This window comes from Carcharhinus amblyrhynchos, chromosome 19, assembly GCF_965287045.1.
Source record: "Carcharhinus amblyrhynchos chromosome 19, sCarAmb.v2.hapA, whole genome shotgun sequence".
NCBI lineage: Eukaryota > Metazoa > Chordata > Chondrichthyes > Carcharhiniformes > Carcharhinidae > Carcharhinus > Carcharhinus amblyrhynchos.
The window spans coordinates 42,874,104-42,901,519 of NC_137342.1; the positions used below are offsets into that span (position 1 = coordinate 42,874,104).

The 27,416-nt window shown below is 39.2% G+C and overlaps 1 protein-coding gene across 2 annotated transcripts in view; it reads right to left on the bottom strand.

Moving 5' to 3' along the window:
• net1 (neuroepithelial cell transforming 1) overlaps positions 1–27,416 on the bottom strand; it is a 128,680-nt gene that overhangs the window by 10,556 nt on the left and 90,708 nt on the right. Inside the window, exon 1 of one of the 2 annotated variants that reach the window (XM_080207672.1) lies at positions 8,429–8,642. The exons of the other annotated variant lie outside the window; for it this stretch is intronic. Within the exon in view, the coding sequence (XP_080063798.1) occupies positions 8,429–8,527 (99 nt within the window). The 5' untranslated portion in view covers positions 8,528–8,642. Of the gene's footprint in view, positions 1–8,428; positions 8,643–27,416 lie in introns of those variants that run through there. 2 annotated transcript variants of the gene reach the window in all.

Sequence of the window (27,416 nt, forward strand, 5' to 3'; positions counted from 1 at the left end):
TTCCCATTCCCTCACTTCCTGTCATCTCTAACTTAAACTGTGGAACAAAGGCAGTTGACCACCTCCTCACATCGCCGCCCACCCCCCCCCCCCCCGAAAATGGAGCGCAACATTGAAGTCACCCAACATTTTATATTTCCTAATATACAGTTCAGTACAGAATCTCAGGCACTGCACAGTGTAGTTACCTCTGCTGATGGAAAGCAAAGTGCCTTTTGTTAGCACCGATAATTGCCATTCACAATTAACATAATATGGGCTCAGATCTTTTTTGAATTACTGTTTTGCAGGATAAAGGAAAAAGCGGAAGGAAAGAAATATAGAAAACCAAGCAAAATGCTGAAAGTAACAGTTCAGTTCAGGTCATGTCAAAATTTGGGACAGAAACATTGGGCTTCACTTAAATTTTAAGTTTCTTTTGGATGTTGTTACATTTTTTTCCCCATCATTGTGTGTCTTTTTGGCATAACCAGTGACTACCTATACAGTGCTCATATACACAAGCACTTGTACTGATTATTTTTCATAATACAATATATACTTTCAAAGTTGACTGCAATGAGAAAAAATTACATGTCTTAATCTAGTAGATAAATGTTCTGTCTGTACTTGCTAGTCACACCTGTACAAATTGCTACAGCACAAAGAGTTGGAGTACATTCGAAACAGCCTAAATTTCAAGCAATCTTTTAAAGCAACAATTCCCTTGGGGCAGAGAAGGCACGACTAAAAGGGAGAGATTGTGGTCTCCCTGCAGCTTTGTTTTTTTTACAGTACAAAGCAACGGAAAACTTACTCACTTTGGCAAAAAATTTGCTCTTGCCTGCTAAAAATCGCTCAGTCCCTCCCCAAAAGTCAACCTGAATCCATTACCGCATCAGCCTGTGGATGGGTTCCTGGATTTCCCATGCCCTTCACCACACCAATTGGTGAGTTGTCAAACAATGCTGGATACAACTGAGAACATTTTCAGTAATATTAGTTTCTGCACATTTCAAAACTCTACTTGGTGATATCAATGTGACAATCCCCACTTTTTGACTGTTTGGGTAAGTGAGGTAGGTCAATTGGGAGCCAGCTCACATGTTGTCATCCCAGAATGTGATCGATAACTAATTTATTAATAAATGGGCAAATACAATGGAAACTTAAAATAAAGAAATTTACTTGCACATGTAATACGTGTCTTCCTCCTGCAATCATTAAATTCCACATTCTGGTTCTTTAAACACACTTCCCAATTCTTTTATAAGAACATAAGAAATGGGAGCAGAAGTAGGCCATCTAGCCCTTCGAGCCTGCCCCGCCATTCAATAAGATCATGGCTGATCTGTCGTGGCTCAGTTCCACTTTCCCGCCCTCTTCCCATAACCCTTAATCCCCTCTCTTATCAAAAACCCATCAACCCATGTCTTAAAAATATTTAGCGAGGCAGCCTCCACCACTTCAACGGGCAGAGAATTCCAGAGATTCACCACCCTTTGAGTGAAGAAGTTCCTCCTCAACTCTGTTCTAAACCGCCCCCCCCCCTTTATCTTGAGGCTGTGCCCCCTAGTCCTACTGTCTTTTTTGAGCGGGAAGAGTCTCTCCACCTCTATCCTATCCATCTCATTCATCATCTTATACGTCTCAATGAGATCTCCCCTCATTCTTCTAAACTCTAATGAGTACAAGCCTAGTTTATTCAGCCTCTCCTCATAGCTCAACCCCCTCAACTCCGGCATCAGCCTAGTAAACCTGTTAAGCCCAAAAACCTTTTTTTCCTTCCTCATTTTGGATTAAGCTGGTTGATGTGAGCAGTTCCCTAAAAATTACCAGCTGCTCTGACCATGCTTCATTCAAACCTTAAAATTCAAGTCACTTTCAGATTCAATCTCATTAAAAAGATCAATAAACACTTTACTCAGCAAATCAAACACATCACACAAGTGACATCAAGCTTTGCAGAAAGACAAATCTATTCAGTACAACTTCTGCAAATCTTTCATTGCAGCTCTCCACAGAAAATGCTCAATTTCAGTGCTCTACACAGTGGGTTGCTGTTTTGTGTATTCAATATTGATGGATAACCCAAGGTGGCTAGAGTTTTAAGTTGTGGGGGTCTTTCACATCCCAAGGGATCACTTTGTTGTGCAAATTCAAGTGTTAAACAGCTGCAGCCTTTTATTGCAGACACACAGTTGACACCCATCTTTGGATGGATGCTATAGATAACACAAGGTTATTTGATCCTTGGAAGAGACACTTGCATTACAGATGAATATTACACTATGTGGAGTTACTTTGATGCATACCACTGATTATACTATAAATACCTATGTTGCTCTAAGTACTTTTATAAAGAAAAAGGAAATTGTTAAATTAATGAAAAAGTCTTAAAAAATCATTAGCAGGGGCATTGTTCTTTGATAGAAATGTACACCGAGTTTCCCACAACTTCTAATCCCTTATTTTCACTCTATTTTTATTAATTTTTTTTCCTCTGATGGGTTAGAAATGTTCCTGACATTTGACCTTTGCTCACATTTTGCAGTTCTCTGGCACGGTTCCTCAATCCTCCTGTCTTCATCCTGCGATCAATCGCCTTTGTGGCAGTTTACAGATAGATTGCTGCTGTTATTGTTAGTGCTTATAATCGTGAACTGTCTTAAAATATTATTTCCCATGCACCTAAACATGAGTTTCACTGCACTTTGTAGGCTAGTTAAAAACTCCAAATGGCCTCAAGTTTTCAAGTTATTCCTTTGATCAAGGCTACGAACTACAACCTTTTCTAGTTGACAATGCTGCTCACCAATTATCAGACATGGGTGCTTAAATGCTGTAAAATGGAGATCTAGCTTTGTCCCAGAGTAAACTTGCCAGGTTTGTAGTGGCAAGACCGGTTCTTTGACTGAGCGATGGGGGAAGATGCACAGACTGTTCGGCAGCAACTTTTACTGGTAATTGCTTGAAGTTGACGGTCAATGAAATGTTTAAATAGATTTGGAAAAATTAATAAAAGCAATGGAACAATTATGTCGTTAATTTGAAATGCTAACTTTTCATGTTAACTGCACAAGCTCACTCTTTGTAATTGTTAATTCCATCTCATGAAAACCACCCACTGAAATTCAAATTAGCAGCAATTTCCAATTCGAGCCATCGGTTAAAGACAAGAAACAGGAATTATTCCGACAATGGGGTGACAGATCATCTCAAATGGCTTTTCTGTGAGCAGAAAGAATTCAGGAATCAAGATAAATCTGTTCCTTTTGTTTCCATGATAAAGTGTGAATTCTTTGCACTCTTGACATATAGGACAGCTGTCAAAGTTGCAAACCACCCATACATCCAAGCATCAGAGATTCTTGGCTCAACTTCCACTGATAAAAAAGATCTTTGCATTTCAGACAGTCATGAAGAGGATGCATACTATTATGTTGGAAAACTAGTAGAGCAATGGCAGTTACAGAACATTTAAATACCTGCATGTGTAGTTTGCTTGTCTGCAGGATTAAAATGGTAAAATGTGACTTTCTGATGGAGATCATAACTTTGCTCACTGTTGTCTAAAGACCACCAAGACTGAAACATAATTTCTGGCATCCACGTGGCACGTTCACAAGAACTTCAACCCCTTATCTCAATCTAATGTAGGGGTATGTTATCCAAGTATTTATAGCGCTCTTCCCGTTGCCACTAGAAGGTTCAAGGGTCAAGTGCCCTTCATTTGCATAGATAAGAGTTAAAAAACATGTTACTTGGTGACCATAACTGATTCTCGGTCCATAATTGGGCCTAGAACTCAAGCAGAGGACAATGTAAACAGTCTACTGCCAATTGCAATCCATTGATTGTTGTTGGAAGGTTGGATCAGAACAGATGTCCTTAGCGACCACGCCCTCAAAATTTGTTTAGTCGCATTACAGGCAACAAGACAATTCTTTAACGAGTGCAGTGTCAGGTCTTCCCATAGACATTATGTAGATGTTGTTGTACACGTTCATTCAATTTCCCAAAACACTACATCAGAAATAAAATCTCATACCTGAAATGAAACTGTTTCAGTTGGACAGGAAATTATATAATGTCAAAACTATAAACTTTTCAAAGGATGTTACGGGAATAAGGACAATCTTCAGGACAATCAAAAAATTCCAACATGTGCATCCTGTAGCAAGAAAAATCCCTCAAACATCAATCTCCAGCTTTTGGCAAAGGAATGGACATCTCAAAATGATTGATTGAATTTGGCCAATTGCTAGCCACCACGTTCATGAGTTACTGCTGCTAAATTAATGGGATAACACTGGCACACAGCAGAGTGTTCTGAAACTATAAATTCCATGTTTTCTATAATAGGTAACAATATTGAATAATGCTTTTGAAACCTTTCCTAAAAATCCCAACCAGAGAAAAATTTGCCACCACCTTACCTTGAAGTCTATCCTTGTGTTGCACCAAGAATTTTATGGCGCAAGACTGAATTTTGCTTTTCGCAAGTTTGAACTTATGCCCCTTGTACAATTAATGTGCACAAATTAAGTGGAGTCCTGAACATCTTGTTCCTTGCTTGGTTCGCTTTTTCAAAAGGTGAAAAACATTTTGCATTCTCCCTCTCCCCACCAGCCCTGTTTGACAACACTTCACACTTTTTCAGGAATTAAATGGCTTCCTTGCAGATTGCTAGATGACCAGAACTGGACATCTTAATCAACATGTGATTTCATTAGAGCACTGAAGCATGATTACCACAAATTTGTAATCTTTTTAGTTATATTATTCAGCATGCTTTGTTGATTTTGTTAAGAATTCATTATCAAGAGGTGGGCATCACGGGAGTATTTAGTCTATCCTATTTGCCCTTAAGAAGATGAAGGTATGGCCCGTTGAACAGCTGCAGTTCTTTGTAGTGGTTTGATACAACCACATGACTTGCTTAGCAACTTCAGAAGGCAGTTATCAGTCAATGTTGGTATGGGACAGGAGTCACGTACGAAAAAGCTAAATGCAGTGGGTTTTCCTCACCCAAGGACATCAGTGAACTAACTGGGTTTTTGTAATATTGACATAGTGTCTTTTATTAATTGTCTTGTTTTTAATTCCAGGTTTTAATTTTTTTTGAAGCAAATTCAAAATCTCAAACTGCCACGCTGGGATTTGACTAGTTCAGTAACAATCATTGTATTACCATACCCACATTCAAATAGTTCCAAGTTATAGGGCATGTAAAGCATTTTATCCACTGATTATTTTAGTCTCTTTTGACAGAAGCTATTTTGATATCTTTAGTCAGGGACTTTAGTCATCCACTTATTTAGTGCATGTCACACATTGTACTAAATTTCATCAACCATTGTTCTCCATTTACATATTTTGCCTCCCTCCAACTCTGGCTCCAAGTTTGCGATTCTTATAAATTTAACCTGTTTGCACCAAATTCCCCAATTGAAATTACAAACCTGTCAGCCTGATATCCACTAATTCTCAACCCTTCACAATAAAGTATAGCAAGATTTTTCTGCATTAAAAAGGTGCTGGGATGTATGCCTATGTTCTACACTTCATTTAAAATGTCACTCTGGCAAAGATAATTCAGAGTTCATTATAAATGATATTGTCTCAGACATCTTAAAGAATGAAGGTGTAATTGTAGTTTAATAATGTCCAAACAAAAGGCAATTTACAGATTGCTCCCCATTCTTTAAGGGCTTCACTGTTTACATCTTAACATCCAAAAGACAGGCATTATCTCAACAATGTTACACAAATTATAGTTCTCCAGCCCTCTCCCAAACAAAGAAATGCTGCTGTGAATAATTTTAAACACAGAATATACCATTTCTACTTTGACACTACCTCAAACTATGTACATAGTTATTACACTTCACTTAAATTAATCCTTAATCTTGCATCAATCTTCATAATCTTAAATGGAACTGAATGCTGGGATTTTGGCTTGTGTTACACAATTGCCCTCAACATTAACTTATTGTACTGAAAATAACTACCCATTCCACACAATTTATTTAGATTCCTTGGCTTACATATCTTGTGCTGAAGGCAGCATCCTAACTTGGGATGCGCACAAATGTCTTACTGGCACCTCACACAGCAGGGATCATTAAATTGATAGGTACTGATGGAAGCAGAGGTCAACTAGGGCAGCCCTGCTGCTGCGCTGGGTAAAACCAACTAATTTAGCAGCAACAAGGGATCAAATTTGGACCACCTTCTTAACCAGGCAATCTCAATTCTAAGATTTTGATTAAACCTGAATATGATCAGGATGGGTTTCACCTAGACTTATTTTTAAGTCGTGAACTTCCATTCTCCTAATTTATGAAAGGAACTTTTCTTTAAAAAGTACTATAACCAGAGTTTTTCACCACCCTTTTCTAGATCTCATTTAAAAAAAATTGGGTCAGTCCACCACTTTCTTTTTCCCCCATTTTGTGCTTGTGTTCTTTGTGACCTCCATGTACTTATTGGCAGCTCTTTGACAAAGAAATCTCATTGGTTCTACCTACAGTAGATTTGCTTCCCATATGTGTGTACTCTGTAATATGCTGAATGTTGTTTGCTAATATAACACAGTCAACCCATGCAAGCAAACAAAGTTTTCTTCACAGTGGGAACAGTCAGATTTCATTTATCTTCTGACTCACAGCAAGTTCCAATCTCAGGTCAGTTACCTGGAGGGTAGACCACATGGATACAAGACATTTTGCTGACAATAAAGGGAGGGAATAAAAAAGTCTTTTAAGAAACTAAGTGAGATAGCTAGCACTCTCTTACATCACCTATCACTTCAACACGAAACTTTGTAGATAACAAGGAATAGATCAGATATGTCATTAGGAAAGAAATGGTGCATGGCATCAAATGTTGCCTACTAATGGTGGGGGCAAAGGGAGAGAGAGAGAAAGAAAGAGATTGAAAGTTATGGGGCAGTTTGTAAGAGGGTTTCACGTTATTCCACTATGCAGCTAGATTTAATGTCCAATATTACACAAAAGAAAATATTTTTCAGCAAAAACCATTTAGGATATGAGGAATACTCTAATTCTTGTAGATTGGTTTCAAATTATTTTGCAAGGTCCTTGGCAAAGCATAGGATTAAAAAAAACTGGAGTGGAGTTTTAGGAAAACAAAACTCATGAAAACAGGGCCAAGTTTTTAATCATAATCTAAGGTGGTCCAAAATGGAAAATAAAACAGGAAAGCGGAATAAGGGTCGTGGAACATTGCTTGAAAAAAAGTGATTGCTTGATAGCCCTGAGGGGAAGTAACCCTCCCAGTGTAAACAGTATAAAAGCTATCTGAACCAAAACTAACAAGAGCAACCTGACAAAGACCCATCAGGTCATTTCCAGCTGATTCCCAACAAAAAAAACAGCAAGTCAACACAGATTAACATGATCAAACAAGTCAAATGTCAGGAATTCTGACCAGCCCTCCCCCCGCCGCCAAGTTACCAAGAAATGTCTAAGTCTGCAAAATAAGACTTTAATAAAGATAGCAAAATTAGAATAATTCTTCAAATCACCTGCAATTGCCAGTTTAGTCATGTTGCAAAGCTATTTTGTCACATTTCATGTCAGCTTTATATAAAATGTCAAAAATATTCCTGGCCAAAGTTAACCAATAACTTTGCCTACACCAACATGGCATAGTTCTGGTAGGCACAGTTGCTATGTTTTAAAATGGGCCTTGATTTTGCTTGGGTTGGGGAACAAAAAGCAAAAGAATTCATTTCCACTTTTAAAATGGGCTAATTTCAAAAATGTTGGCTGACTGGTTTGGGGCTTTTTTTTGTCATTAAGAAATTTGAGCATTTTTCTTCTACAACATAAATGAGATGGACACTAGTTAAGAGGAATCAATCTAAATTACATTCCATACAGCGAGCACGGCCATTAACATTCTACTGGTGATCAGAAGGTAAAGTATTTTGCAAAGTTAATAAAATTATGCAATACTCTTAAATGGCTAGACAACAATGTTTCAATTTTGCAACAATCTAAAGTGGTGACAGATTGGAGCCACATGTCAGTTAAGACTTCTATTTGGACTGGTATCAGGCACCCAGAGGCTTTTCAAAGGCTGGCAGAGACTATTCTATCATTCTGCTCAACTGTCCTGACAAACACTGAGCTTCTTCTCCCAGCGAGAGGAACAGGATCTGGTTACACTTAAGTGCAAGCTGTAGCCTGAGGTCATAGCCTAATTACTTAGTACCTTCAATGAGAGGCAGTTGGGGTGGGCTCGGGCAGCCGACGAGGAGTATTTAAAAGTAACTAAAAGACAACTTCGCATTGAAGGAAACTTTTAAACCTCGCTGATTTTGGTACACAACTAATTCCATTAAGTATAAAATTTCCATATGAAACCAACGTTAAAGTTTCGCTTCAGCAAACGTTTCAACAAATCCAAAAATTCTTACCTCCAACTCTTTAGCGGCGGAGACCTGCGACTGAACATCGACCACTGTGATTGTCCTTTTAGTGGGCAAAAGGTTTTGGATCTCATCGAAAGCAACCATACTGGGTAAGCTGCTATTGAAACCCTGTTTAACAGCCCGGTGTTCAGGGTGCGCGGTCTCCGCGCTCACTCTTTGCTCTGCTGCCGCTGACTAACTCTCACACAGTTCCAGACAGCTGGGAGGAGTCAGTGCTGGAGGGCAGCAGCCCACACTTAGATCATCAATCATCAGCTGACTGTAGGTGGGTCACACCCTCCCTGCCCCACCTCCAAACTCCGCAAAAGTTGAATAGACTCTCAGCACACTGAGAAGTTTGAAGTTATAAACTAATTCAGTTTATAGAGGTTGTACAGGGATTCCAGCTCTCTTCCTTTTCCAAAAGTGTCTGAATGAAGACCTGGCATCTCCACATCCTGAATGAAAATCTGCCAGGCTACTTGAGTGTTTTGTTTTACTCATGCGCAGATGTTGGGTGTCCCTGGCTGGGCCAACATTCACTGACCACACCTGAGGGCATTTAAGAGTCAACCACATTGCTGTGGATCTGGAGTCACATGTCAACCAGACAAGATAAGGTTGGCAGATTTCCTTCCCTAAAGGACATTGGTGGACCAGATGGGTTTTACGACAATTGACAATGGTTTCATGGTCATCTTTAGACTTTTAATTACAGATAATTCAATAATAGCTAAAATTTCACCATTTGCCACGGTGGGATTCGAATCCTGGTCCCCAGAGAATTACCCTGGATCTCTGGTCCAGTGACAATATCACTACACCACTGCCTCCCCTTGTTTGTTCTAGGTGACTTGGATAGGTGGTTCAAATTAAAGCAGTTACTATTTCTGCAGAACTGCCAGCAGAGCAGCACATCTCTGACAGCAACCAATGAATTTTCACATTTTAACTGCATACCTCACCCTTGTTTAAAGTTGCTGTCGGATTTGTTGGCAAGCGCAAGGTGGTCCACTTTGGTAGGAATAATGGTAGGAAGGACTATTACTTACGTGGAGAAAAACTGCAGCAGGCGACAGTGCAGAGGGACCTCGGGGTCCTTGTGCATGAGTCGCAAAAACCCAGCTTGCAGGTGCAGCAGGTGGTCAGGAAGGCAAATGGGATGCTGGCCTTCATAGCGAGGGGGATTGAATATAAAAGTAGGGAGGTCTTGCTGCAGCTGTATAGGGCACTGGTGAGGCTGCAGCTGGAGTACTGTGTGCAGTTTTGGTCGCCGTACTTACGCAAGGATATTTTGGCCTTGGAGGGAGTGCAGAGGAGGTTTACTAGGCTGATGCCGGAGTTGAGGGGGTTGAGCTATGAGGAGAGGCTGAATAAACTAGGCTTGTACTCGTTAGAGTTTAGAAGAATGAGGGGAGATCTCATTGAGACATATAAGATGATGAATGGGATGGATAGGATAAAGGTGAAGAGACTCTTCCCGCTCAGAAAGGACAGTAGGACTAGGGGGCATAGCCTCAAGATAAAGGGGGGCGGTTTAGAACGGAGTTGAGGAGGAACTTCTTCACTCAAAGGGTGGTGAATCTCTGGAATTCTCTGCCCGTTGAAGTGGTGGAGGCTGCCTCGCTAAATATTTTTAAGACGTGGGTTGATGGGTTTTTGATAAGCGAGGGGATTAAGGGTTATGGGGAGAGGGCGGGAATGTGGAACTGAGCCACGACAGATCAGCCATGATCTTATTGAATGGCAGGGCAGGCTCGAAGGGCTAGATGGCCTACTCCTGCTCCTATTTCTTATGTTCTTGTGCGCGAGTGACAGAGAACACAATTAGGCATATTGTTATTTTTGACCAATATGTTTCAATCAAACATGAGGGAACAATAGGGAGCGGTGACAGACAGATACAGATTCAAAACGAGAGAAAAAGGAACAGGGTAGAGGGGGAAAAATTGCAAGGAGTAAACTAGAAGCTGCAATAAGGAAACACTATTGCAAAATGTTTTAAATGAGACAGAATTGTGCTAGATCAAAATATATCACAACGTTAAGCTTTTAACTTTAATTTCTCACTCATTCCTTGACCCAAAATGAAAGATCAACCTTTCCAAAAGCTGCATCATAATTCATTAATGACTAAACTTACAAGCTGGTGATTCTGGCTATTTTCCCCATAACTGCAATGCATAACATTGAACTACTCTGGATCATTCAGAATGATCAAACTTGGCATATCACATTAATTATTTTGAAAAAAAGGTTTCAGAATATCATAAAATGGTAACAGGCCATTCAGCCTGTCAAGTCCATGCCAGCTCTCTGCAAGAGCAATTCAACTCTTCTCACACCCCCTGCCTTTTCTCTGTGGCCCTTGATTTTTTTATATACATCTTTGGGCGTGAATCATTTTCCTTTTCAAAGTCACAAATTGAATGTGCCTCCAACACTCTCTCTGGCAATGAATTCCAGATTCTAACCACTTATTGTGTAAAAACAAAATGGTTCTTTGCAAAAGACATGAGAACTTGCCACCCTAATTTGGTATCCTCTTACTTGACCCCAGTGCCAATGGGAACTATTTCTCCTGATGTACTCTGTTTGGACCCTGCATGATTTTGAGTATCTCTACCAAATCCCTTCACAACATCCTCCTCCGAGGAGGATAACCCCAGCTTCTCCAAACCACATAACTAATTTCCCCATCCACGGAACAGTCTCTTCTGCATTCTCTCTAATATCTTAACAAGTGGGGTCAAGAATTGGACACAATGCTCGAGTTGAGGATGAATCAGTCTTTTTTTTAATGAAGAGTGCGTCATAATCATCTACGCTCAGGAGCCGACATGGGCTTTAAACCACTTCCTCAATCTGCCTTGTCATCTTCAACGATTTCTGTTCATATACACCACATCCTCGTTCTTCCTACCAAAATAAATAATTTCACTTTTTTCTACATTAAATGTCAATGACCACTTATCTGCCCATTCCACCAACCTACATACTTTGAATTTCAGCACTATTCTCCTCATAATTTTATACCATCAGCAAATTTTGAACTTGTGGCCTGCATACCCAAGTCATTAAGATATCAAGAAAAGCAGTGGTCCTGGTACTGAACCCTGGGAAATACCATTGTATACCTTCTTTGAAAAACAACCATACATCTCTAGTCTCTCTCTTCATTCTCAGACAACTTTGTATCCATGTTACTACCATCCCTTCTATTCCATGAGTTCTAATGTTAGCCACATGTCTATTGTGTCACACTTTATTAAACACCCTTTGAAAATTCAAATGGATCACATTGACTGTATTATCCTTACCAATATTCTGTTACTGCATAAAACTACATGATTACACACTAGCTGCCTTTCACAAATCCATGCTAGCTTTCCTTAATTAATCCACCTAAGTCAACGTTGAGGATTATCATTTTCCCACCACAATGTATAAGTTTTAGTCGCTGGATTTATCTTCGAAGTTTTTTATGAATGAGGTTGCAACATCTGCAATTCTCCAATCTTCTGATACAATCCTGGTATCGAAGGAGGATTGGAAGATTATGGTCAGAAGTTCCATTTCTCGTCAGGTCTTGGCGACTTATCAACTTTTAAATGCAGCCTGCCTAATACTGCCTCTCCAGTCTGCCATTTTCAGTCAATCCAGTCAAGCCACTTGCTCAACGGCTTTCAGCATTGGCAGAATCATACTTTAGTAAATGCTAGGTCTTCAGCAGAGCACAGGAGAACTGGAGGAAAGAAATTAGAACTTTTAAGAAATACCTTCAATAATCTCTATAGCTGGTATCACATTAGAGAAGGGTGGACATTGCACCATATCACAACTCACAAAGAACTCAGCGTCATGGAAATTTACAACTCTGTAAAAAAAATTCTAAAAAAAAGCACATTCAGATATTCATTCTTTTGAAAAAAGTTTGTTCTCCAGAATGTTTGAAGATCTAAAGAAGTGAAACATTGCTGTATAAACGTGAAGGATTTAGGTTCTTATACACAAATGTCCAATGGAAACAATAATTGGCTGGAAGCAGACTTTGGTCTCAAAATGAGAGACATGTGGGTAAATTATAGATGTTCCTCTGAGTTAGTGAACAGGAGGGCAGACATGTGTGACATAGATCATTACGTTTGGCAATATCTATTAGCAGGGGAGTATACTCATCAACATTGTGGCAGTTATGGTAAACAGACATTTTGCAATAGGATAACCAAAAACAAACCTATTATGGAAATTAGTCCATTGCTCAATGGGTAGCTTCACTGCATAGGATGGTGTTGAATATGCAACATTGTGGTAGAGACTGGGAACAAAACAGTTTTGACGAAAGGTCACAATCTGAGATGTTAAAACCACTTCTCTCGCCACAGATGCCGCCATGCTTGTTGAGTACTTACAGCATTTTCTGTTATTAGTTTTTGATGTTTGGCCAATGGCACTTAGAACCGTGGTATCCATGAAATCAGTCAATGCTCATGGTGGGAGATACAGGAGGGATGTCCGAGGTGGATTCTTTACTCAGAGAGCGGTTGGGGTGTAGAATGCACTGCCTGGTGTGATAGTGGAGTCGGATACTTTAGGAACTTTCAAGCGGGTACTGGATGGGTACATGGAAAACACCAGAATGATAAGGAGTGGCATAGCTTGATCTTGGGTTCAGACACAGCTCGGCACAACATCGAGGGCTGAAGGGCCTGTACTGTGCTGTACAGTTCTATGTTCTACCACAATCTATTCCAGATTACTCTTAAGCATTTCCCCCTGAAATTCAACGTATTGAATGTATTGAGAGACTAGATTTAGGGTAGGCTGTAATATTCTATATGGCTAAATAACTTGGTAGTTACAAGTCAAAATATAATACAATGCTCAAAGTGGATTATTGGGACAATCTTTAGAAATTGTACCTCACTACGCTTGAGACAAACAAACATGGATGAGAGAACCCAGGATTACTATAATGTAACTTAGGTGAGTATTTAAAATGCACCGTGAATAACCTCTCTAGAGATTAATAAATGCTTGGAATGATCTTTAAATGGGGTAAAATCACAAAACAAACACATCAAGATGCAGCTGAATATTACAAATTGAAGGTTTGAATAACAGAAGGAACTCCAATAGGCTAAAAGTTTTTGTTGCTACTTTTTCACATGTTGAGTAAGCAGGGGCTTGAAATATGGGGAGAAATTTGACATATATGGACATCAATGTGAGGAAAATGGAGAAATAAACTAATATTGCGATAAAAATCAGAGCGAGCATTTGCTCTCACATTCCTACAGCTGACACAAAAGGAGAATAATGCGTTATCAAGCTTCAGAAACAAACTGTCCTTGTATTTTGTTGCTAAAAACTTAAGCACTGGTTTAAGTTATTCATGCCATATGATAACTGTTGATAAATCAATTTGCAAATAGTTACAGCTTCACTGTGCTGATTTATTACTTATTTCACACTTATACTAAACATTGCCATTTCTAACAACAGGTTTAGCCACTGGAGAAAGCCCTCCAAAGCAGCTGCATCATTACCAATACCAATGCCAAAGATATTGCCTCAACTTAGGAGAAAGTTTGCCCCCCTGGATTCAAACAAACATTCAGTGCTACCATATCCTTAACTTCAAACTATGGAGGAGGCCAATCCAGATAGGGAAATGCTGCCAATGTGACTCAACATAAACTGTACAAATGATCCTTTGCCAAATGATTATTTAAAATTGTGTTTACCATTTCATAGCAACTAAATATAAATCTCAAATGTACATTAAATCCATGGTTGTCAAATCTGTGTGGAGCACTGGCAGCAAGGAACTGGGGTATAATACTTAACAATTTCAGTGACAGCAATTCAAGGACACATATCAGTTTTATGTACTGTGGAATCTGCCCTACTTATACTGAACTGAAATTTAGACAATAATGAGAAAAAGCACATGACCCTGACATCTCTCTAATAAGAACGGAGATGCTCTACTTCTTCCTAAATTATATTCAATAGCCTTTGTTGCTATGCCCTGTTAGAATTGTTCAGATATGAAGCACCATATAATGTTTTCCTTCCCCGGCTCAAAGTCTCCCAGTCCCATAATAAAAACAGATGCTGGAATCTGAAACAAAAACAGAAAATGCTGGAGAATCTCAGCAGGTCTAACAGCATCTGTGGGGAGAGAATGGAGCCAACATTTCAAGTCAACATGACCATTTGTCATAGCTAAGAGCAAAGAAAAAAGCAGAGATCTGTACAATAAAGGGTGGGGGGAGGGGTGGCGTGGTGCTGGTGGGGTGGAATGGGACAAAGGCAATGTAAATTAGGATACAGAAGGCTGAGAAGGTGCTAGAAGTGTCCAATGAGTTATCAGAATGTGTGAATGGTAGAATAAAGATGGTATAGGGATTCTGACAATTGCCCTGAAAGGGGAAGAGGGGCAATATGCTAGTGAACCCCAACACAAACTAGAGGGATAGCACCTCATCTTCTAATTGGGCACTTTACAATCTTCCATATTGAACACTGAATTCAATGACTTCAGAGCGCGAACTCTATCTTCCATCTTCACCCCACTTCCATTTGTTTTATTTCATTTTGATTTATCTCATTCATCCATTTGATCATCCATCCTTCTCGCTTCCATTTTTCCACTTCTCCATTCCAGCTCTCCTTATTGTCTCCTTTTAGGGCAACTACCAGAATCCCCAGGCAGTCCCTATGCCACCTGTACCTCACACATTCCGATCACTTGATGGACACTTTTAGCACCTTCTCAGCCTCTGTATCCTCATTTGCATTCCCACTGTCCCAATCCACTACCCCTCCCCAACCCCACAAATGGCCACCCTCATAGTATAAATCTCTGCTGATTCTGTTTGCTCTTCACTCAGACAAAGGGTCATCTAGACTTGAAAAGTTGGCTCAATTCTCTCCCCACAGATGCTGTCAGACCTGCTGGGATTTTCCAGCATTTTCTGTTTTTTGTCTCCCAGTCCTAACTCAGTTGGACATGGAATGGGAATAGAGTGAGAATTCAACAAATTTTATTCCCCACGTCAGTGGCAGGTGTTGCAGCATTCAGCACTGTTGTGCCAAAATTCCTCATCAACAAGGTGTGTTGCAAGCGTGCCTTATTTTGCATTTATTATTTATGTATCTTCATAAATAATAAATGCATCTTCTACCTGCTTCAGATGGGGAACAAGAAAAATAAGACTCCCAAAACCTTGTAATAACCAGATCATTAGGACCTCCGAAATGAAGCTGTACAAGTCTGTGCATGAATTTCAGCATCGAGTTTTGAAGTAAATTATTTCAACTGGAACAATCTCTTCTGCATCAAGAAAATTAAAATAGAGAAAAATCTTAAACTTTCAATAAGTTTAAAGAAACTGTAAATACAGGAAAAGTGGAAAGAAATTGAAGTGCAGAAATAAGTCAGGAAAAGATGGATGTATGTATGTGTGCATCAAAGCAAAATAATAAAATTTGCAACAATTTTTGCATAAAGCCTGAGAAATAAAATTATTGTTTAAATCCTTTAATATACCTTAAGATCACTTCAGGGTGACAAAATGATTCCTTTATGATGACTTTTGTGAAGCAAGTGTCAATATTTCTTTGTCAAATCTCAATTCATGAATGGAACTTGATTTGACCAGTTACCATGCATTATTTTCGCAATATTAAAAACATATTGTTTTCAAGAAGGTGAACTCCATGCTGATGACTACATATACAAAATTGGAGGGGTTTAATTCGAGTGTTTTTTGGGAGTAGGAGTGAGCTTGGATACATTGGAACATTATTTCTGAAAAATTTAAATAATTGTTTTTAACCCATTCCTTCTTTGGTATTATTGACAGACTGTAAGACATAGGAGCGGAATTAGGCCATTCGACCCATCGAGTCTGCTCTGCCATTCAATTCTGGTCAATATGATTCTCATCCTCCCCATAACCCTTGATCCCTTTATTGATCAAGAACCTATCTATCTCGGTCTTAAAGACATTCAATGACCCAGCCTTCACAGCCCTCTGTGGCAATGAGTTCTACAGATTCACCACTCTCTGGCTGAAGAAATTCCTCCTCATCTCAGTTTTAAAGGACTGTCCCTTTAATCTGTGGTTGTGTCCTTGAGTTCTAGTCTCTCCCACTAGTGGAGACATCCTCTACATGTCCACTCTATCTGGATCTCTCAGTATTCTGCACCGTGGTGGTATCTGTTCATATTTTGCTTTGGTTAGAGGTAGGCTAAAAATGTAACTTTATTAGAAGCAGTAGGTACAAAGGAATGCCATCAACTCAATAGAATCCTATGCAGAACTTCGGTTGGTTTAGAGAATAATGAGGGTGCAGTATAAAGATATTTGAATCATAAGATTAGTAGTTTTATTATTCAGTTACTGCCATCTGATTGTTGACACACAATTATAAAGCAATACTTTAACTCAGTGTTTCAAATAAGCTGAAAGACTGAGCCTTTAGGGTATACAGATGTTTAGGCTGGGGTCTAAGAGGATTGCTTGGAGTGTCCACAGAGCAGACAGTGCATTGAGAATTCTTTCTTCTGTATTCTCAATCTTTATTCACACATTGACACGATATCTGTTGCTGTATGTATTTTCTTTGTTAACAGTATAATTTTCTTTTGCTTTAGGCATACTGCATTTTGCAAGTCCCTGAAGATCCCTGAAAGTTGCCAATATCTATAGACAGACTCGCACATGGAAAAAAGTTTGAAAGAAGCTGTTCTAGGAGTTCTACATTCTAAACCCTTAGTTTATATCCTTAAAACTTATACCTATGAAAAAAAATCGCTGAGTGCATAACTTAACTAATCTAAAGGTGTATTGTGAAATTTAGACTGAGCACTATTTCTATGCACTTTTTCTCTCCTCCCAAGAAGGTGCATGATCTTTCTGGGACTATGGATTCAGATGCTAAACTGGCTGTCAGTACTCCAGTATCTTATACAGTATTGACACAGGCCATTCGGCCCAACCAGTCCATGCTGTATTAAAGCTCTGCTAAAGCCTCCTCCCATTTTTTCCTCCTCTAAATTGTTTATCAAAACACTCAATTCTCTTCACGTCCTTATTGCTCACATGCTTGCCCAACTTGCCCTTAAAAAAATTTGCCTATTCTTAGTAATGAGTTTTGCAGACTATTATTGTGGGCACGACAGACCATACCCGTCGGAGTCACTGAACAACAATCATTAGGAAACTTCTTTGCTGCTGTTCTGCTTTTAAAGGAAGGCTTCAGGAGGCCAATTATAGGACCACAACTGCCTCCTTACATGATTAGAACTAACTCAGCCAAAAACCAACAATTTAGACGTCAAGTCTGCTCAGTGGTGGCACTGAGTCAGAAATCATAGGTTCAAAGCTCATTCCAGAGACTGAAGGACAAAACCTTTCCTATCACTTCTGTGCAATACTGATGGGCATCTGCATTGCTGGCTGTGCTGTCTTTCAGATGAGGTACAAAGCTAAGACTTTCTCTGCCTATGCAGGAAAAGATAAAAGATTTCATGTGTGATGATAGTGGTGCTATTTATATTATTATATAGTTTTTTGTGTTTAAGGGGGATATTTAAAAGTACAGATTTATGCTATAGGTAGTTGGTATGTCTGGAAAGAATACAGCTCAGATGCTGAGAGAGAAGGATAATTATTCATTTTAGCCATGTAGTGTTTACTAAGATACTTAGTAAATGACTTTTCTTTACAAAAAAAATCTCCTGGGGTTTTTGATTAAAGGAATGGAATGTGGGTTTGGGAGGCAGGGCCATGTGATGATGTGGTTAATTGGGGGAGCGAAATCTTCAGCAGAGAAGCAGCTTTTTAGTTCTGGCTGGGGTCTGTTTGAAGACAGTTCTGCAAAGTGCTCTGAAAGCTTCAGGACTATCTACACTCAATACAGCAAGTATATTTATGGGCGCTAACTACATTTAAAATAACATTCTATGTCTATAAGAGGAATGTTGCTTATTTGGAACTGAAACAGCGATGAGTTAAAAATTATGTTAGTTTCAAATTGTTCAATTGTTAATAGTTATGCTGCTTCATTTGCTAGAGTCTGAGCTAAACTGTGTTATTAAATAAAGTTTGTATTACTATAAAAGATCCCTAATTTGTCAGTGGAACTGTTCCTGGAACAAATCATCCTTTCCTTACATTTGTGCCAAAATAGAAAAATTGTTGGGGTTTAGTCTGACTTCATAACATACGTTAGGGTTCTGGCCCAGTACTCCAACACATGACACTACTTAAAATGAGAGAAGAGGAATTTTCCTGGTACAATGGCCAACATCAACAATCATTAAAACAAATGACCCGGTTGAATACCCCACTGGCTAGACAGATTTGCACACATCACTCGTTCCTTTGAAGCCAAAAAAAACTTCACTGGCGATGAAACACTTTGAGACATTCTGGGAATGCGAAATAAAGGTTTTCTTTTAGAGTTTAAGATCATTATTACTTGTTTCAGGTTATACTTGCACCATATGCATTCCAGAACACGGATCTTGTACAGCTTGTGATATTCTAATATGAATCTACCAGATTTACTAAAACTGGTTTCTGAAAAGACTCTTCTACCACTCGCTCTTTCCCAGGTGTTGCCAGCAGCCAGATTTTGTGAATCTGGCAAGTTTACATTAGACATGTGAACAATGTACTGACAACGTACAGCAGTTGCTGTAAACTACAATAAAATAGAGGGACACTTTTATTTGCATTATTGGTGTTATTTGTTGGGACCGAATATTGTGGCATACTCCAGCAAAAACATCTCATATAATTGATAGGAGAGGCTAACCTGAACTTGATAATGTGTGTAAAAGAACTGTAATTTGAATAAAAGCTCTGCAAACCACTCAAACGACATTTGATTTATAACAGTATTACTCTAGTTAGCTTAGTACCTTTTACACAGAAGCAAAATATTGCAGATGCTGGAAGTTTTGATGAAGATCACATTCCTGAAATGTTAATTGCTTCTATCTCCACAGATGCTGTCTGATCTGCAGAGTACTCTAGCATTTTACACTTTTTAATGCAGCATTGTTTCTTCATATGTTATAAAATATGGCTGAAACTTGGAGAAGCAATTAGTTACATTCAGAGGCACGGTGGCACAATAGCTCGCACTGCTGCCTCACAACATCAGTGACCCGGACTCAATTTCTGGCTTGGACCACTGTCTATGTGGAGTCTGCATGTTTTTTCCCTGTCTGTGTGGGTTTCCCTCTGGGTGCTCCGCTTTCCTCCCACAGTCTAAAAGACATGCTTGTTAGGTGCACTGGCCATGCTAAATTTTTCCTCAGTGTACCTGAACAGATGCCGGAGTGTGGCAACTAGGGGATTTTCACAGTAACTTCATTGCAGTGTTAGTGTAAGCCTGCTTGTGACTAATAGATAAACTTTAAAGCTTTAAAAATAGCTTGCTGAAATATCTGTATGCCAGGTAAAGCAAACTGAGATTTTGAATACAGTATGCATATTCACAAGCATGCTAATTTATTTCCAGTTGCTTTTTGATTTTGGTATTGAATCTATTAAAGGGAAAGGCGGAATGGCGGTTTGTGTTTGTACAAAAGTAGAGGTTGGCTTTCATGAAATTGATGGATTTCCACAGTAGCTAATGAGAAAGGAACATTATATTCAGCACCAAATAAACTGTTATTAGAGTTAAAACAAAGCTATGTAGTTACTCAAAACATAATTGCAATTTCACAGCACATCAAACCTAACAGTACAGCCTGAAGCTGACTGGAAGAGCTGCTGTTGAGATCTAAAAATGTTACAGTGATCTGATATACCAAATTGCTAAACATAAGTCACTCTGCAACAATGCAAGGAAAGGGGAAAATACGACAGGGTGAAGTAGTAACCCAGGAACACCGTAATGATCACAACATACAAGAGTCAACATTTAGGTGGGTCACTAGCACATTTTCCAACAGAAATCGCTGGGAACTCCAAGCATCACTGGAAACTCTTGGTATTTTTTCTGCATCAGAGACTGAGAGTGCAAAGGGCAATAGCACCATAAATGCTATCCTATCTGAGATCAGCTAACTCAGAGGCCAAGAGATCAATTTAAAACACAACTGCTCTTGGGACTTGGGTGCTGCAGTTCAGACTGCATTTATTTCCTATTCCTACTTTACTATTTGTAACGGGCCTTCTCCTGGACCTGCTAAAGTTTCTATGTATATAGTAGCTTCACAGTAATAATAAGTAGGTATTTCCAAGACTGTAACCAAGTAACAATATATATCGACACCAGAATAATATACTACTTGGACAGAAAACTGAGAAGGGAAAAGTGAGTGGGGAAAGGTGTTGCATTTCTGCTCTTGGGTGGTAAATGTTACTGGGAAGTGAGGTACCATTTTAGAGGCAGTAGTTAAGCTTCAACTATATTGCTGTGGAACTGACATCACATGCACACAAGACAAAGACAGCAGATTCTCTCCCTAAAGTATTTTCACGAACCAGATGATTTTATGATAAGTCTGATATTTTATCGATTACCATTCTTGAAACTAACTTTATTTCAGGCTTATTTAATTAATTGAATTTAAATTCCCTGACTGCTGTGGTGGGATTTCAACTCATCTCTGGACCATGATTCACATCCCTGCAAGTAACATAAACACTGTGCGCTATCATATCCGAATCATGATAAAACATTCACACAAGAAACTGAGCAAGGAGAATATCCTCCCTCTCATCCCTACCCAATAGTCTGAATATAGGTGTCTGTGATGCTTGTTCAGTAATTTGCCTAGTCAATGTCAGACAAACACCTTTCAATAAGCATGGACATTAGTCAAACATATACATTATTACAGATAAACAGATAGTTCTTCAAGAAAAAGTGAGACATTTAAACTGGTCACAACACTAGCAAGTTATGAGCTCCCAACGATTGATCAAAACATGCAACGTTTTATTAAATGAAAGGTGCTCACACTCTGAGCAGCAATTACTAGGCATTTGACAACTGATGGAGTTAAGCTCATCCAAGCAACAAGAATTCTCTAAGGCAGAAAGAGGTGGGCAGATTTTTCTTTCCAACAACATTTCAGTCCATCTGATCATACTTTAAAAGGGAAACTCTAATAGGGCTTGATGGTGTGAATTACACTGGACCTTCGTAATCCTCCCTTTCCAAGTGTCCATTAAGTGTTGGTGAACAATCCATTTGATATTTGGTTCAATTTATTGTCACATGTATTGAAAAGTATTGTTTCTTGTGCACTATACAGACAAAGCATACCATTCATAGATATGGAGAATAGGTAAGGGGAGAAGGAAAGGAGAGGGTGCAGAATGTAGTATTACAGTCATAGATAGGGTGTAGAGAAAGATCAGCTTAATATACGATAGGACCATTGAAAAGTCTGACAATAGCAGAGAAGAAGCTGATCTTGAATCGGTTGGTAAGTATTTTCAGACTTTTGTATCTTTTTCCCGATGGAAAAAGGTGGAACCACATCTGGGATATGTGGGCCCTTGATTATGCTGACTGCTTTCCCAAGGCAGTGGGCAGCAGATGTGATGGACAGGGCTACGTTCACAACCCTTTGTAGTTTCTTGCTGTCTTGGTCAGAACAGAAGCTATACTAATCTGGAAAGGCTGCTTTCTATGGTGCATCTATAAAAATTGATAAGTGTCATAGTGGACATGCCGAATTTTCTTTTTAGCCTTCTGATACTACCTTGAAGTAAAATATAATACAAAATATTTTTAAGAAATAAAGGTAAAGCCCCAGATGACCATGGGCTGCTCTGATTTTTGAGGGGGAGAGCTGACCAGTAGTGATTTAACCTAAGAATCACCACAACTCACATGAGGGACAAGGTTCAGAAGACGAGGCCAACATGAATAATCTCAGCCCGTACAGGAATTGAACCTGCTCTGTTGGCATTGCACTGCATCACTAACCGGTTGTCCAACTTAGCTAAACTGACCCCATTCAATAAATAACTTACGTTTATATAGCAGCTTTCACATCCTCAGAATAGCTCAAAGCCTTTCATCGCTTAAGTATTTTAAGGGAACAAAAAAAAAGCCCGGGAAACAGGCTCTTCGGCCCAACGAGAAGTGTTGTCATGTTGCAATGCACAGCAATGATCCAAAATCAGCATTCGGTAATCTGCATAAAACTTGTCTCAAAAATTTTCATTTTTGGACAAGTCTTGCCTGGAATCATAACTAATCCTTTTTTTAAAAAATGAAAGCATATTAACACCAGCTCTGATTAATTCAGCTTTGCTATTCTAGAACATTAAACAATCACCGAATTGTGATAGTGTGCATAGACAGAGATCAATCAGATGTTTTGATCATAGAAAAGATTGTAGTTGGACAGTATATATCATACTGTTAACATTCATTTGGTTGTTTTTTTTAAAATTGCTCAAAGAGAAATGTTTATAGGGCCTTTTATAACAAAATCATAAACCTGTTCTGAAAAGTTAAGCAACTCCCACCTATTGGTTCCCAACACAAAGTGCAGATTGTTCATCTTGGAATACACATCACTTAATACAAAAATCAGCCTTCTTTCAATTACACTTGGTTGTCCCTTGCGAAATGCATAGCACAGGGAGTGACATTGTGAATTTTACACTAGCATGATGTAACCACGCCTGTTTCTTTCCCCCAGGGCTTCTCGTGGCTATCACTGGAGACAGGATGTCTGATCCTGCTGTGTGTTGTGCAGATGTCAGTGGTGGAGATTAGTGGCATAGCAACAGGCAGCTGCATTGCAGTTTGATACTTCCAAGATTCAGCCTCAAAGGCCACCAAATTTATTGGTTTATCATGTACTCGGCTTATATTGGCCAGCAATATTCAAATCTAATATTCAGCTTGATTAGTATCGATTCTGGAATGGCCTATACATATTTGATTTAGATTCTACTGTTTAATTGCTACTCTCCTCATTTTGATTTAACTTGTCTTCTATGCAATTTCTTCCTATTCAATCCTTTTTGCTCAATTTTTTTCATTTTGCATACTTTCTCCCTCAAAATAATTCAACAAACCTTAATTTTTCTTCACTGGCTTTAGTCAAATCCAAGTCTTTTCAATAAAGTAACCCAAGTCCCCTGACATAGTTGTGTTATAGAATCCCAGTAAAAAGTCTGACAACACCAGGTTTTAGTCCAACCTATTTATTTGATAATATATATTATATTATCAATATATAATATATTAATATATATTAATATATAATATATATTATATTATCAAATAAATAGGTTGGACTAAAACCTGGTGTTGTCAGACTTTTTACTGTGTTTACGCCAATCCAACGCCGGCATACCCACATCATGACTATTATAGAATCCCTACAGTGCAGGAGGAGGTCATTCAGTCCTTTGAGCCTGCACCGACCACAATCCCACCCATTCCTATTCCCGTAACCCCACATACTTACTCTGCTAATCCCCCTGACACTAGGGTCAATTTAGCATGGCCAATCAAACTGACCCGTACATCTTTGGACTGTGGGAGGAAACCGGAGCACCTGGAGGAAACCCATGCAGACACAGGGAGAATATGCAAACTCCACAAAGACAGTGACCCAAGCCAGGAATTGAACTGTGAGGCAGCAGTGCTATCCATTGTGCCGCCGTTATCAAGGAGGGTGTCACGTGGAGTCCTTGTGCTTCTTCACAAAGGCAGTGAAAATGTGTCAAGTAGCTTATTGATTGATTTTGTACCCTTATGAGGATTAATTTTAGGACAGTATTCTGTAGTATTAGACAACAATCTGCCTATCTCCACAGTCAGAGTAAGGTGCCAGCAAAGGCACAAGCTATGTTGTAGATGCATGCATGCATTTGACCAAGCATGTTCTAATCACTTCCGTACAATCATAGTGCTGACATCAAGTGAACTCCTGTCATCTCTAAGGCACAATGCACTGCTGGGAAACACTGTTTAAAAAAAAACAGAATTTATGATTTTAATTATTAATCCTCGTCAAAAAGCAAGCAGTTCACTTCTGCAGTCTGTTACCCACAAGATAGGAAACTTTGAAATGTATGTTTTAAGACAAAATTGTCTTATGATAAATAAGTTGCTGGATCTTTAGAAACAGTGGATAGTTACATCAGTAATTTACATAATCTATTTCTAAATTGTCATTTGTTGGAATCTGTCAAAATCAACACTGCTTCTTCCACTTTAAATGCATGCAGCATTCATTACAAGCTATGGTTTGAATGGATTCCGGGTGACTGTCATTTGAGAGGGTGTTCCTGTCCCCAGATTGACATTACTAGCTTCTGACCCCTCTACCCAAGTAGAATTGTAGCCCGCCAACATGCCCTTCACTCTGATATGCAGGCACTGTGTTCAGAAAATACTGCGGCTGCTTCAAGCTACCCTTGGCATATGCAAACACTAAGTACTGCAACACACTAAAGTTCCACCAGTCCTTTGCATTGCAAGTAAGGGGTCTGGCCACACTGCCACAGAGCACTCCCAAGCAGTTGGATTGTGCCATATCATCGATCCCTCGTGGAAAGGTTTATGCAGAAAAACATTTTTGACCACAATTCTATTAGGCAGCAGTCTGCATGGAATGTCCTAACGGCCCTGCAGGGAAATGTGATAGATGCTGTCAGATGGTTCCCTCAGCAGACTGTCAAAGTCATTTGAAGAATACCCCATTGCCAGAATTTTAAAACGTGAGCTCCTTCCACATGCCCTGAGTCTCACCCCCTCAGTAAAAAGTCTGACAACACCAGGTTTTAGTCTCACCCTCTCTGCATGTTATCCTCAAGATGGCTGTGGTGGGAAAGAGATTGTTGTCCACTTCCTTCTGGAATGAGTAATGAGTTTTGATTTGCAGAGTGGATTTTGTCGATCTCAAAAAGTTCTGTGAGGCAGAACTCTTGTGCTCTATGGTTTTGTTCTGTGACCAAGATAAACATCAACTATGGCTGTAGGACCATCAACTCAGTGAAAGATGCTCATTGGTCAGCCCAAAACTTGCTGGTTAAAGTGTAAAGAGTTGTCCTCAATCAAATGTTGCAGATAGCAGAATACAGGGTATAGGACTATGTGGTGAGGGACACAATAAAGCTTGGGACAGTTGCTGCAGAGGTGTGATGGGGAAAGGTCACTGTTCATAAAGCCTTTCAGCTGTAGCACACAGTGTAAAACTCTTCAGCAGTATGCCTGAGAAAAAGATGGATTTTGTGACTACCAAGAATATTTGAATTTTATTGAAAGATCTCAATGACGAGTTGGAGAGAGAGAGAGAGAGAGAGAGAGAGGAAAGATGAATTTTATAGCACTTTTTGTCATCTTCAATTTGGAACATTTTGTCTTCGGGCTGTATACCTACATAGAATGAATAATGTAAATATTAGGAGTATTATAATTGTGCAAAGGCCATATTGAGATGTGTGTTAAATTTTATGGCACTCTGTAATTTAGCTGAAATGTTTTGTCGTGTACTTACAAATTTTGTGAATTAAGTACATATTTGCATAGAAATACTTGCAAAGTACCAATTTTGTTTCAGATAATGAGCTATATGCTCAATCTCTGTGGAAACTGTGCTATTAAATGGACCCAAGCTGCCCAATCCAACTCAAAGTAACTGTGATGGTATTCAATAAGCTTCATTTATATAATACTACTATTGCATGCACTGATGAGCAGTTAGATGTCAAATTTGACTTCAGTCATGTAAAATGATTGGAGTAGTTAGAACAGTTTTCCTTGGAGAAGAGAAGATTCAGAAGGGTTTTGACAGAGGTATTCAAAATCATGAGGGGTCTGAACAGAGTAGATAGGAAGAAACTGTCCCGTTGGTGGAAGAATTGAAAATGAAAGAGCACAGATTTAAGATAATTGGCAAAAGCAATGACAACATGAGGAATTAATTTTTCGTGCAGTGAGTGGGCAGGATCTGGAATGCAACGTGTGAGGGTGCGGTGGAGGCAAGGTCAACTGAGACATTCAAAAAGAGATTGAATCATTATCTGAATAGGAATTAAATTGCAGGGCTTCATGCAAAAGGCCAGGGAGTGGCACCAGATGAATTGCACCTTCAGAAGGCCAGGCAGATACAACAGGTAAAATGGTCTCCTTCTGCACCGTAACCAGTCTTGGACTCTGATTACACAGTTGCTTGGATGGAGAGAAAGTGTTTAAACAAGATTCTGTGGCCATCAGGATGCGGAGCTAGTCTTTTAATGCTAAATTATATTTATTTGTTAAGGAGGACAAGAACTTTAAAAGTTTGACCTGTTGAGAGACAAGGATATAGGCCATTAGAGTGGTAGCAGCTTAGTGCAGGACAGGAGCAAGGTGATAAGATTTTAGGCAACTTGCTGTTTGTAGGGAGCCTAGCAAGAAAGTGTGGTCAACAGAAAAAAAAAGTAGCTTTAGTAACAATGGAATAAAGTAAGGCAGCTCTAGGCAATAGAAATGGGAAGAAATTGAATTTGAAACCTATTTTTTGGGAACAGCAGCACGAAAGCATAGATAAGGTCGTTAAGAAGGCAAATGGTACACTTTCCTTTATTAGCCAAGGCATAGCACAAGAGCATGAAGTCAGGCTAGAAGTGTATAAACACAAGTTAAGTTGTGTCTATAATGCTACATACAGTTCCGGTTACCACATTATAGGAAGGATGAGATCACACTAGAGATTGATATGAATAGGGCTAGAAATGGAGAAGTTTAGCTAAGTAAAATTGGACAAGCTGGCATCCTTTGGAACAGAGAAGGCTGAGTGGAGATTTCATTGAAGTGTATAAAATTGAGGGGTCCAGATAAAGTGAATATGAAGGACTAATTCCCCTTCATCGAAAGGGCAATAAACAGGATACATAGATTAAAGTATTTGGCACTAGTATTACAGGGAACTGAGAAAAGGGCGGTGAGGCTCTGGAGCTTACTATCAGAAAGGGTGTTAAAGCAGAAAGTCTCATTG